This window comes from Cupressus sempervirens, chromosome 10 (assembly GCF_028749045.1).
Source record: "Cupressus sempervirens isolate cs-2001-9-10 chromosome 10, ASM2874904v1, whole genome shotgun sequence".
Lineage (NCBI taxonomy): Eukaryota > Viridiplantae > Streptophyta > Pinopsida > Cupressales > Cupressaceae > Cupressus > Cupressus sempervirens.
The window spans coordinates 257197124-257211453 of NC_143127.1; the positions used below are offsets into that span (position 1 = coordinate 257197124).

At 34.9% G+C, this 14330-nt stretch overlaps 1 protein-coding gene across 1 annotated transcript in view; it reads left to right on the forward strand.

Moving 5' to 3' along the window:
- ALDH12A1 (aldehyde dehydrogenase 12A1) overlaps positions 1-14330 on the forward strand; it is a 187432-nt gene that overhangs the window by 102732 nt on the left and 70370 nt on the right. Inside the window, exon 7 of the mRNA XM_089807563.1 lies at positions 8637-8720. Coding sequence (XP_089663689.1) covers positions 8637-8720 — 84 coding nt within the window. The remainder of the gene's footprint in view (positions 1-8636; positions 8721-14330) is intronic.

Genomic DNA, 14330 nt, shown 5'->3' on the forward strand with positions numbered 1-14330 from the left:
TCTGTGTCAATCACACAATCTGGTGTGGTTGTGATATCACCTTCTGATGCTACTGGCTCAACCTGCACAACATCTATAACCCCTTTTGCCTGTGAAGATGATGCAGATAAACCATTACCTGAAGATGTGCTAATGTCTCCCTGTATCGAATCAGCATGTCTGTTAAACTCCTCATACAAGTTTTTGCCTGTCATAGGGAAGGTACAATCCTTAGGCCTATCAAAACGTTCAATCAGTCTCTCCGTAAACTCTACATATGAGGTAATGTGTGCATGACCCATAGTGACCATACCATGCTGCCACCACTCGTGTGCTAACCCATCCAAGTGAATTGCTGCATACTTAATAGCTTCTTCCTCAGGCATAGGGTTCATTTGAAAGTATGTGTCAAGCTTTTGAACCCAAGCTCTTGCTGTAGACTTCTTCGAGCCATCATAATATGGTAACTGAAGTTTCCCTACTTTCTTCCATAGCTCATAGCTCTGGTTCCTGTCATGTCCACGTGGCATATGCTTCATCTGCACATCTATATACTCCCTAAAGGTAATTGCAACAATAAAATCTGGACCTCCAGCTTCCCAATCTCTCCTCAGCTAGTCCTGTATTTTAGTGATTTGGGGCTCTGGTACGGGTTGCTCTGGAGCTCTAGGAGGAAATGTGGGAATCATGGGCCGCGAACTCATTGTCCTAGTTTGCTGGGGTGCATGACCGAAATTGTTCCCAACTTGTTTGCCTCCATTATGTGTCCCATCCTGATTATTACCATTCTGATTATTTCCTCCACCCACATTAGCATTCAACCCCATTTGACGAGCCATCATCTGCATCATAAGCTCCAATCTCTGACTCTGTTCTTGTGCTCTCTGCTCTGCTAATCGTTGTCCCTGTGCTAAGGTGTCTAATAACTGTAAGAATCTTTCCTCTCCCTGATCTGGACTGGCATTCCCGCCTCTGCCTAATCCTGTATTCCTGTCATCTCGGTCACCCATATTGCTGTCTTGATCAAAGAATACCTCCTTTGTGTCTGTATGACTGGATTCTATGTCCACCTGCATGGATGAACTAAACTGTTCGCTCTGTAGGTCTGAAATCCTATTTTGTCTTGCTCGGGTATTGCGGAAATTATAAGGCCCCTGTCACATGCTCAAATATAAATGCTCTGATTTTTAGTGTTTTGACATTTCGTCAAATACTTTTCCCTCTATCCGGCTGTTCCAAATTCCCTATAAGACCTCCACAGGATGGCAGGACTTATAGCTCTGATACCACTGTAATGACCCTTACTCAAAGGTCACTAAAAACTACTAACACTGAACTATGCAATTATGTCAAACACTCGGCATGTAGTCTGAACTGTGCAATGTAACATACTGAATATGTGCTAAGCAATTTCATCAAACACTTGGCAAACAATCAACTACACTGCTGAGATATAAAATGCTGAAAGAAATATTTGTTAAATTATAAATCCACCCTACTCCATGATACCCAAACAGTGCCAATATATATACGCATTCAATTAAGATGTTGCTGCTCTTACAGTCAATTACAACTTCAGATTACTAGTAATTTATGGTCTTCTACTAAATTAACAGTGCACTGTCATGACTGATTACAAAGGTTTAAACATGCTTTTTGTGTCACAATCCAAGATATACCAATGTCCTATGCAGCTGGGTACAAACAGAGACAAAATTCATAGTCTTTCTTGTCACATGAACAACAATTGACATTTAGAAATGCATCTCGCATATACAGCAGTGACTTTATCCATTAAACTCTCATATACAACATATATTTAGATAATTGTAATTAAAAGAACCTAGGAATGATGCAACAATGTTGTCTATATGCTGAAGATACAGTGATCAAGCTGCAACCTTAATCTGTCTCAAATCCAGCAATTGTACAGTCTGCAAGTACAGCTGTACCTGTATCGCCCTGTTTGATTTTAGTATAGATTGTTTCCTTCTTGAAATGGTGCTAAATTAAGCATAGTTTGAATCGCCCAGGTCTTAGGAATGCAAAGAAATTGGCAACTTGAATTTCAAACTAGGTATGATGAATTTATGACTCCAAATATGCTCCCAATCTGATCTTTTAAAATGACCAGTTCTGCATCAGATTTGTACATAAATATTGTCCCAGACTTTACAAAACCCTTCTAACAAATATGATGCAATCTTTTCACCAAAACGACTCCAGAGATGTTCACTTTCAACCCTAGTCTGAAAACTCAATGAAGCTCAACTTGAAATGCTTTTTTGAATTGCTTTTTCGGATCTGCTTTTTCGTATCTGCTTTTTCGACCTGCTTTTTCGGACCTTCTTTTTTGGACTGCTTTTTCGATTCTGCGCTTTTCTACTTGCTTTTTTTTTTCGGATTTGCTTTTTCGGCCTTTTTTTTTTTTCGGTTCTCCTTTTTTCGAAGAAATCAAACCCTCAGGTAGTCTGAGTATACAAATTAAGCTCAACTTGAAATCACTGAATACCACTTCCAAAGTGCAACCCTTCAGAAGGTCTTTCACTTCCTCAGTTATGCAATCTCTTGAGAGGTATCGTTCTCAAGGATTATGCTGAATATTTGCAGACCTAGATGGTGCCACAAATGCTCAAAGAGAATGTAGTTGAATTAGTAAATCCCGTCCATGCAAATGAGAGGCCAGGCCCTCTATTTATTCACTTTTCTAAGAAGTTACTAAGAACTTCTAGAAGCATCCATTATAAAAACTCATTATAATGCATTTTTATAATTAAATAACTTTATAAAATAAAAAGTGCAACTCAACTTAAAACTATAACATGTAGGCCGTGTATAAAAAAGTAATGATAAAATAATATCTCCAAGAGCATAATAAGCCATCCAATCCTCAAATAAACGCCAGAATGACCCTCTCACACAACCACTAGTCTACGAGAGTCCGTGATAGACTGATTCAACATGCAAAACGATGTCAACCAAAACGAGGACATTACAAACATTAACACTCCCTCTTAATGAAGAAGGATAAAACATATAGATATTACACCATAGGTAATATTTCAAAAGTAACACATATAGGAAATCTTTTATTAGAAGATTTCTAGAATATGATATCATGTAAGTATTTGCTTATCAGAATATGAACATATGGTATTCACCAATTACAATTGTGAAGATCTCACCCAATCGAGAACAACCACCATGGCAATGACAACCATTTGTAGCGTGAACTTCAACATTTAATCTTTGATTGAGTTGTTTGGTAATGAATGGACTTGGCTTAGCTGAGAGATTAATCTTTGATTTCAATTGAAGAGAGATGAAGTGCAAGGGATATATAAGCCACATATTATTGGTGACATGCTACGAAATAATATTCACAATTAATTGTACAATTGCCCCTACAAGATTTTGCATAGAAGAAGTATATGGTAAAGGATATAAAATATAAAATTCTCCAATCTGGGATAGAAACAGAAAAGCATTGAATGTGAAGGGTGACAAATAGAAAAGCATTGACATCTTCTAGTACTAGATTGATTGTCCCGCAGGTTCCACCTTCTAGTACTTGCCATGCATCTAAGTGTAATGGTCTTTAACCCTATGTCTTGTCTCGTTGTATATTTTGAATTTGGGAATATCTGAAACTTTACAGGTCTGGTCCCAAACTCCGCTCTCCCAATATCTTGCAATCGAGTACATGTCGTGCTTTTCATCTGCAGTGAGGCTCATTTCAAAACTTGCAGTGATCCTTTTGCAATGTTGTGTGAAGATGCCTATTACGACCCATCTACCCTTTCTAACCCATATCGATGATATTGGAGAATAACCTCCTCTTTTATGCAACTTTTATTGAATCCTCATCTGTGAAGAAAACACATAACTTGTATCAATATCATTAGTTTAGATAAAGTAGAGGCGCCAGTGGTAAGAAGTTCACAACAAAGACATTTGGTGAGAATAAAAAAAAATGTATCAAGGACCCCCTGTGTACATATTGTTATTTGATTTGGCCACGTCTTTATTGTTTGAATGCAATTTATCCTGTGTTTTCTCCGAGTTTCACATTGCTCAATTTCTCCATGTGCTCCAAACCTTTTGTTTCCAACACCTCCCCACAGATCTCTTTCCAATTCTTTGAGAGAAGCTGGTCGTTCAAATCTTGAAAGCACGACTAACTTGGATCGCTCAATATATTTAGACATTCAAGGTTTATTGATAGTGCTTTAATATTTTCCTTTCCTGTATTAATTGATTCTCCATTTCTCCATTAAATATTATTAACACCAAAGCAATAGATTGAAAAGCTTAGTATTTGCGGATCATATCAAGACTTCACTAGGGATAAATATTGTCTCACAACAAATGAAATTCATACAACTCCTTCGAATTAATTAGAGGATAATAATGAATTGACAATTATTTCCACAAACACACAAGCACTATTGTACAACCCAATCTTATAATGTTAAAAAAACATTTGGTTGAACTCTGTTAGTTCATCGTTGAATGTTTCTTTCAGTTATGTAAGACCATCACAGAATTGGACACCGTCATAGTTGTCAACTCTTCCATTCAAAAGATCACAGTTTTGATTCTCATTAATATCTATGATGGTGCATATTAGACAAGTGCTTATGTGACTCTCCTGTGATACCAAGCCAAGTTCATTTGATTCACAATTGTTACAACATTCATGCCTTCTCATGTATCGAATCACTAAATATGGCATCCCAACAATTAAATTTCTACTGTTGCTTGTGATAGTAGTCTGGAGATTTTATCAGACATCCAACGTGTATTGTAGTGTTTTGCTGCGCTTAGTTTCCTATTCTCCTTTTTTCCGACAGGCAAGAATCAACTTGCTCTGATACTATGTTGGCGAAATAGGATTTGTAACTTGTAATAGCACTTGTGGAATTTTATGTGTTTTTCAAGTTACTATATGAATGAATATATATGTGAAATAAAGAGGCATGTCTCTTGAAGAGACATGTCTCGTTAACATATTAAATTACATTAGTTATAGTTATAACACAAGTAATATACCCTCAATATATTATAATTGTTATATATATATATATATATCCCTCTTAATATAAGTTAATTATTCCATATATAATATAATTTATCCGACAGAATTATAACATTAACAGATATAATATAAGATTAAGTGGTACAGCTCATACAAATATATGTGTGTGTGAGTTGTACCATTATAAATTAATAATTATAAATTAATAACAAAATACAGTTTTGCATTTTTATCATACTTTTTGGCCTCATGGGCTGTGGGTTCTCGCGGGGTCCTTAATGGTCCTCACAGGGTCCGCGCCACAGATTGTGAGTCCTTGTGGGTCCGCATGTTCACAGTTCATGGTGGGACCCTGCTCAATCCCGACAGACTCAACATGAATCCCGAGTTGGACCCGGACCCGGCTGGCAAGGTCCGAACCCGGTAACTTAGAACTTTTACCTTAGAAAATGTAAATTCTCAGAGAAAACTGAAGCAAAAAGTGAAGCAAATAACCCCCATATCCACTATGTCTAATGACAAATACAATCTTAGGCCTCTTGGTCACACAACCAGCTTGTGTGTAGTCCCGAAGATCACTTACAACAGCTTTTTATAACACTTTGCCACAGTTTTATTGTCTAAATACAGTCTACAGGGATAACTTGAATCCTCTTGGAATTCATATTCAACAAATGCACGCTTTATGTGTAAAAATGCACTTTTAATACACATGTATGCTTTTATAAGCTTGGATGAGATGTGAAAAGACACCAGGAAGCTATAAAGCAGAAAATTTGAACCAAGACAAGTTAGTTTTTGGACATGTGATGATGCTGCTGCTTGCTTCTGACCAATGGTGGTAAGGAAGTTGTCACTTTCTAAAACTGGCAATTGCATGATCAATCCTTATCAGAACCACTGGTTTCGTACACCTGCCAAAAACTCTGTTTTCTGCCTCAAACCACTTGTTTCCTTCAACAAATGAGTTGTACAAGTTGTAATCTACTGTTCAATTGATCCATTTTGTGTGACTTGATTTCAGATCCATTTGCCAATCATGGTATACTATTAAGTGAATATATACTATATAGTATGATCTAGACCTACATGTTACTGGTCCGGGGACATGTTGCTATCCCTTGTACTTGCTGGTTTTTTTCATGTATAAATAATGCTAAACAATTATGCCCAAAAATCCATAGATGAATTTTGTTGCTCAAATTTGAAATTATGGTCTTTCATTATGCAGCCATTGATATTGCTTTGTGGATACACTTTCCATCTCTAAAATAGGGAGATTAAAATTACTTTCTTGGGTGAACTTGAGGAGCCTATTTTCTCTTTTATGAATGCTTAGCTAAACAGATGCCACTATAGCTGCATCACTTATGATAAAACTTCACTGAGATAAAAGGTATCTAAAGGTCTGCATGAGAAGTACAAAATTTTCTTCAGAAAAAATCTTTCCATGACCTTGATTTTAAAATGAATAAAGAATCCATTTGACATACTGTGATATCAGTTTCCCTATTATATCCGGGAAGAACTTTTTGTAATTATTAAATTAACTAGTAACATTTCTAAAGACTTGTCTCTGTTTGCAAAGTGTAATATGGTTGATCCGTAATATGAGTAATGACCTAACTGTTAAGTTGAGGAAAAGTTGGCTCCGTAGCATCTAGACTATATAAACTTCATCTTAGCTCAGAAACAGACTTCGTGGATCCAATATTTCTTCTACAAATATAACTTCGTCCTCATGATTAAAAATAGAGGGTTGTGCCTTAGGATGTTGTCAAGAAATGTAACAGTAAATATCATTGCACAATCTCCAAAGAGAACCTGCCAAAGAAAATTCTGCAGAAAGAAAAATCCATTCAAATAATACATCATATCACAACTATCCGATTAATTACCTTAAATTAAGTAAGAATTCAATACTTTTACCATCAAAGCACTCATTTTTTATGGTGGTTATTTTTTAATTTGTAAAGTATACTTCATAGCTAGAAATCCATTTAAAACTGATTTGCTTACAATTCCATAAGAATGGATAAAAACTTGTAAGATGCCAAGAATGCAGAAGAAAATACTCATTAACTGTGAGCAAATCTGATGGCTGTTGTACATTGAAAATAACTAATTTAAAAATTAAAAAATTTGCCATTATAGAAGCTAATTTTTTTGATATGAACAGTAATTTTTCTACCCAAATTCCAGTGCCCAAAAGAAAAGCACCATAACCTGAAAAGTCATGTCAGTATCATGATGTCGTTTAGGCTTCCAAGTAGTGTTCCAGAGGGATGCATCCCTCCCCACTAAAAAACTCAATGTTTCGAAGAGTGACATCTTTGAGACACAGGAACTTGGGGGGACATCCTCTTGCCACTCCGCCACCAAAGTCACTGTCTCTGAGTCAAAGTTGGGATGTCAGAATGCCCTTGAGACATCTGGGTATCTCCTAATTGTCTTGGGGATCTACATGCGTTTCTGACCATTAGGCAAAAAGCATTTAAGAAAGAACATTTTTTTAATCACCCTGCGTAATGGCCTACAGGCCACACCCAAACCCCAAAAACTCTATTAAACGCCCTCCTATCCTCATTTCAACTCACAAAAACAAATTAACAAGAAGCTGGATTGTATGAGTGTGAAACTGAGAGCTACAATTGCAAGGTGAAAGGGAGAGTGAAGAGAAAGGTGGGTATTGAGGAGCAAGAAGAGCATGAAGAAGCTTGAGGAATGATTAGCAGCCTCAATTCACTCCATTTTGTAATCTTGAACATTTTCGCTGCAATCATCATTATGAAATCTGAATATAATAGTTTCAGTATAAAATCCTAATTCTAAATTTTCATTATTCAATTTCAAATTGGTAATGTTTTTCAAATTTTAGTAGTTTCTAAGTTTTATTTGTAATTCTTTTACTCTACATGTTTTATAACTATTTTTCTGTTCACCACCATCCTTCCATAATTGCCCAGCTGCTGTCCCTTTACCTTCCCCAAATTTAGGCCCTTGATGTCCTGTCCTCTCATCAGGGAATTCTATGGAACTATCCTTCCAAGTCAATGTTAGTTTGGCATAGACTGCGTGCTTATCAACTAAAGAAGGAAACTGTTTAATGTCCACAGATTACCAAAACTAGGCCAACTATACATATACGTACAAGCCCTCTTAAAGCCAACAGAGAATGCATCTAATTTTCTCCTAATAGGAAAATAGAAACATTATTCATGGAAAATTCTCAAGAAAAACAGAGATTGGCTTATCTGATGGTTACGTTTAAAAGGAAAAAAATCCTAAAAAATTCAAGAGATCTCCATCTTTAATAGTATTGAAACCTAGAAAAACCCAGCTCCTCTAACTTATTAACTCCGACTTACCAACAATTTCAGTTTTCAAACTCTTTTATAAATCCTGATTCAAGTTAAGGGCACTTTTGCATAAGGATTTCCAGTGGAAGATCTCAAAGTCTAATCAGAAGATATATTTGATCATGTTTGCTTGTTGTTTCATGTCTTTTATTAGCTATGTTTTACTTCTATCAGTGATTGTACTAATGAATAATAGTATAGGTTGCTATCAGGTAGATCAGTTTAAGTTGACACAGTGATTGCATGATGCTTTTTTATAGGTCCGCTTTTTGGCTCGATCATTTGCAGTGCCAGGAAATCATCTTGGACAACAAAGTACTGGGTTACGATGGCCTTATGGTCCTGTAAGTATTTTTTTTAAAATACTTGATAAAAAAAAAAATATAAGCTAACACAAGTCTGCAATTTGAATTTAATAGCTTGATATAAAAAGGCTAAAAAACCAATCAATAATATCTGACTTATTTTATGTTCTTTCATTTGTGATGGAGTTAGGGTCTATGCAACTGCCATAATGAATGTTCCTTTATATTTTCTTGGTTTGCATGGCTGTGCACAATATTGTTTGAAATTGATCTTAAATATATTTCAGTACTGTTACTATTGACCTATTTTTGGTCATCAATGGAAATTAAGTTACTAACACAATTTCTTTCTTTTTTCTTTATCATACACAAATGCTAGTAGCCAGTTTTCTTGGTAATCATCACAGATTCACACCTTTTAATATCGTGTTCTTTCTACTATAAATGAATATTGTACTCATTTGCTACAGTAGTTTTTGTTATTATAATTTCAGTATATACAATAGAAATGAAGGCTCTATTTATAAAAGATACTTTCTCTGGTTCTTCTGAACTTTTGGATATGACCAAGATTATCACAATCCTTAGTTGCTGGTTCGGGTTCGGTGATGGATTTAGGTTCGACAATCTGGTTCGTGGATTCGTGATTTTTTTCCGAATATGATTCGTGAGTATGTACACACACACACACACACACATTATATCCAAAAAAGAAGAAGAGAAATATACATAATTCTAAAATTTGATCATTTGATACTATGAATCTATGATGTTTGACCATACATCAATGCCAAATGCCAAAGATAAACATTATGATTCATCAAGAAAATCATCATATCGAATTCACAAAACTTAAACATAGTTATAACTTATAGTTGAATGATATTTGAAACATGATTCAATAATCATGAAATTGTTCTCAGTCATCAAATGGATTATCTAAAAAATGTGGATTATTAGGGTCTCCAATGGCTGCAAGTATTTCATCATCCTCATCATTGGAACCATAACCGGTTCCACCAGCAGTAGAGGGTGCTGCATCATCTATATCAAGCAGTGTGGCTCTAGCAAGATCCTCAATCATTATATCCAAGTCAGTAGACTTGGGTGCCACATCCCAAAGCTTCTTTGTGCCCTTCTTGTATTTTCGTTCCTTATGTGATAGAAGATGCAAGTTGTTATGCACTAACACCAAGTCTTCTTCTTTTTTGGAACCCAATCTATTACGCTTCACTAAGTAGATAAAGGAGTATGTACTCTAATTCCGCTTAGCAGTAGAAGAGCTAGCAACCTAGAGAGATAACAAACAAAATAAGTGTTGAAATAATACATTGCAAGTGGACAAAACAAATTAAAAATACTTTAGAAATTAAAATTAAAAAACCTACTTGTGATAGGATCTTTATTGCAAGAGGCTGAAGGTACATATTGTTAATGTTTGATAGCTTCAGTCAGATAAACCTATATAGAATTATATATGAGATATAATTTGTGTGTGTGTGTGTGTGTGTGTGTGTTCTTTATATTGAGATATAAGGCCATTGTTAATTACATGAGAAAAATTTAATATAATATACATTGTTATTATTAATTATTTGATTAATGAATAGACATGTCCCATGAAGGGGCATGTTTATTCATGACCTATTCTCTCTATATATAAATCTAAGAATGTTGCATTTGGAACACACATACCTAATAAGGCAGTGCTTAATACATTTGCAGTGGATCCGGGAAATCTAACATGGTATCAGAGCCAAACTGCAAGTGTAAAAAGAGACTGGACATTTGAATCTGCACACACATTCGGAAAAGAAAACTAGAAGTAAATCTACGTGTAGGATTGATCACCATTGACATAGAAGCTAAATGAATAAAATCATATGTATGTTATTGCTGAAGAATTCCAATATAATTGCTATCAATACTAATATTCTAAGATGGTAATTCATAGAAAATGTGCTACAAAAATCAGTGTTTCTCACTAAATATGTATTTTGTGAACTGCTAACAATGATATGTGATTGTCCTAGGCATGTTATTATTGAAAGATCTGCAATAGCAATACTCAACTAGTAGAGATTGGAATTAAAATTCATTGCATTGATAAATTATTGAATTGAATGATAATCGATTTCTCTTTAGACGTGTTTCCTTCATGTGAATCGCGACCAATAATCAACATTCATGACACAAGCTATGAGATCTTTGGAATCACAAAATTTAATAATCAATCGAGAGATGATCGCCATGAATAAGTCAAGAAGAAATGCTTACTAGATGACCATAGTTTGAGAAGCAAATATTCCATGACACTTAATGAGTTTGAAATTGTTCCAAATAGTTTTCACAGTCTGTAGATGTGATTGAAACATACATATACAAATTCATATTTTCTGAAATGAAGTTGTAAGGAAATGTCAACTGAAGATTGGAGGGATCAGAAGGGAATTTTTTACTATTCAATTTATATTTCAAATGTGGAGCAAGACAATATAAAAGAAAATAGGCTTTAGAGAGGTACATGTCTGTTAGAAAGGTGAATGATTTCAAATGAATTAGGAACAAGACAAAAGGTAACTGGGAAATCCATTGCAATCATTGCATACACCATTCGCGATAACCAAGATAACAGTCCCTTGACACAAATGTGATGTGGGGTAAGGAATATCGGTCTCGCACGGCCTGTAAGTGCATACATAGAATAAAATTCACAAAGGATGCGCACAAGCTTCTAAGCGGTGCACATAGATTGACACATATCCCATTGCTATTCCAGTTATGACAAAAGTACGTGGATACGAAATTGGGTATTGGAGACTCCTTTGAATGGGCAAATTGCCGACATGGCCAAGGGTGGCCCTCACACTAATAATTAGTCATTGGACCCCACATAGAGGCTTACGAATATAAGAGCTCACTATGTAGCACGCCAAGAAAGGTTTCCAATTTGTTTATATAAATAAAATGTAAGGTGGTGGTCAATTTATCAACAAAGAGTTGCATTTTTTGAAGGAAATGTTTTTTGTTTATTAAAACAAAAATCATACGGTATGTCTCGTACAAAGAGAGACATTCTTTTCAAGATAAACGAAAAAAAAACTGATTGGTTTTGGAATAAAGGAGATTTTAATTCAAATGAATAAGCTCATACCCAAGATAATGAGATAAGTATTTCTATTGAGTACTAATTTTACTGTAGTTAATCTCTTATTTGTAATTTTCAATACGTACTAGAAGAGCTTTTTGCCTTGATGTTTTCCTTAGAGAATGTTTTTGCAAGAAGAGGGAGATTGAGATTTAGAGGGAATGTGGCTTTTCATTAAAGGCAACCTTGAAAGAGAGGGAGTAGATAGAGGATATGATTTAGTCAACCTTCATTGATCTTAGTCATATTGATCCAGAGAGAGTAAACCGTGTTGAGATGGATTCTTCTATGATCAATAAATTGTAGCAATCAAGACGACAATGATTCATGAATATACCTCGTGACTATGTGATTTTAATGGGTCTACCCCCTGTGTACATCATGAGGAAGTGACGACTTCCAAATAATGACACTTGTATTTGCAGAAGCTATTGTAAGGTGACGATCTTACAATAACTTGTATTATGATATCAAACAAATTGAGTATATGGTGAATGTCTTGCATCTCAACATTCTGGGAGGCCAATACTCTTGATATCAGATGTGATATCAAAACCTTTTGAGTACTTGGTGAATACCATATGTTGATATTCTAGAAGACCAATACTCATGATATTGAATGCGATATCAAATGGTGGAAGTCTTCTGAGATATCAAATGGGATATCCTTAAAATTGTTATTTGTAATATCACATTGATGTAATATTTATTCTTACGTGTTTATCCTTTTAAGCTAAGAGGGAGTGTTAATGTTTGATAGCTTCAATCGGATAAACCTATATATGATTATATGAGATATAATTTATATATATGTGTTCTTTATATTGAGATATAAGGTCATTGTTATCTGAGAAAACTTTAATATAATATACCTGTATATATATATTTATGAGATTAAATTTGTTGTTATTATTGTTTATTTGATTATTGAATAGACATTTTCCATGAAGGGACATGTTTATTCGTTGTTAAATCCTAATAACTTGATTATATCAATGTTCTAATATTCTAGATTAGACAGACCTAATATGCATGTAAGTTGCCTTACATATGGCCTTATGATAATTACTTCTCCCTATACTGATCGGCGTTTTACTAGGCATATTTATACGCCTCTTCATTAACTATTGTAGTTGATGATTAATTAACTATTAGTTAAATGGAAAGGTCGCCAATTGGTATTGGAATGGGATTGTTTCATGGAGGGCTGACCTAGAAGGGGTTGTGTCTTATGGAGAGACAAGACCCTTGGTTGATGTATAAAGAAGGAACAAAATTGTGGATAGAGGAAACACAACATTATCAAAGTTTGCTTTTCTAGCAATCTGTTCCTTGACGATTTGGATCAAAGATAAAATATAATTTCCAGAATTCATTTCAGACTTCCTGAACAATAACATTCAGCCTAGATTTGAAGTAGATCGATTTGCAGCAAGAGTAAAATCATTATTGCAGTATTGGTTGATCAAAATTTGTAGAAACTTTACATTCGTGGCCTATTCTCTGTATATATAAATCTAAGAGGATGTTGCATTTGGAACACACATACCTAATAAGGCAATGCTTAAAACATTTGCAGCAAATCCGGGAAATCTAACACTTATAATCTTGTCTATGGAGGTACCACCATGTAATACTATCCATTCTACTTTGATCATTCATAGCAATAGGATCTAAATTCTTCCTTGAGATGAATAACCCAAATTCTCTCCTAATATTTTCTCCCACCTTTGGATCGCTGAAGATCCTACTGAATGCCCTCTTATATCTACTAGCATCCTCAGCATCTCTATAAGGTGCCATTCTACCGAGAACATAAAGTATTTTTGGGCTATAATACTTGGGGGAGAGAGCATAAGCTAGGAGATGCAAAGGAGTAGTCATCTTGTTCCAACAGTGAAGGACTATTGTTTCCACCTTTTTGTATAATACTGTCTCCTTTGAATGACTTAGAATATGAATAACAAGTGATGTTTATGTAAGTTATGTGAATTAAAACATTTTAAATTTAGCTATATCTTAATAATAATAAACTTGAATAGAGGATTGACAATTGTATTCTAACCTACCACTTTGACTTTGTCCAACATGGTGTCGATGGGATCAGATTTGTCCCCCAAGCATGGCTGATCTGTGTCGGAAAACCTAAGCACAGCCATGATAGGGCCGGTGAATTCTGTTATGTATTCCACTCAAGTTCACCAATCATCATCCAATAACATTGCCTTGACCTTTTGGGCCCTTTTTGTATTGGATTGTTTCCAAATGCCCCATTTTTTGCCAATGACCTTTTGTGACAATGCTTCCCTCATCCTCACAAGTCGTCTAAGGATGATTATGTTTGATCCAAAGCGGGTTTCAACCACCTAAAAACATGTTAATAGAAAGTTACAAACACATTCATAAATTGATAAAGTAAACTAAACAAATTAAATTTTAAAATTTACCTTCAATAATTCCAATTTGAAGAAACTTCTGAAAATTGCTTGTGACATATGTTG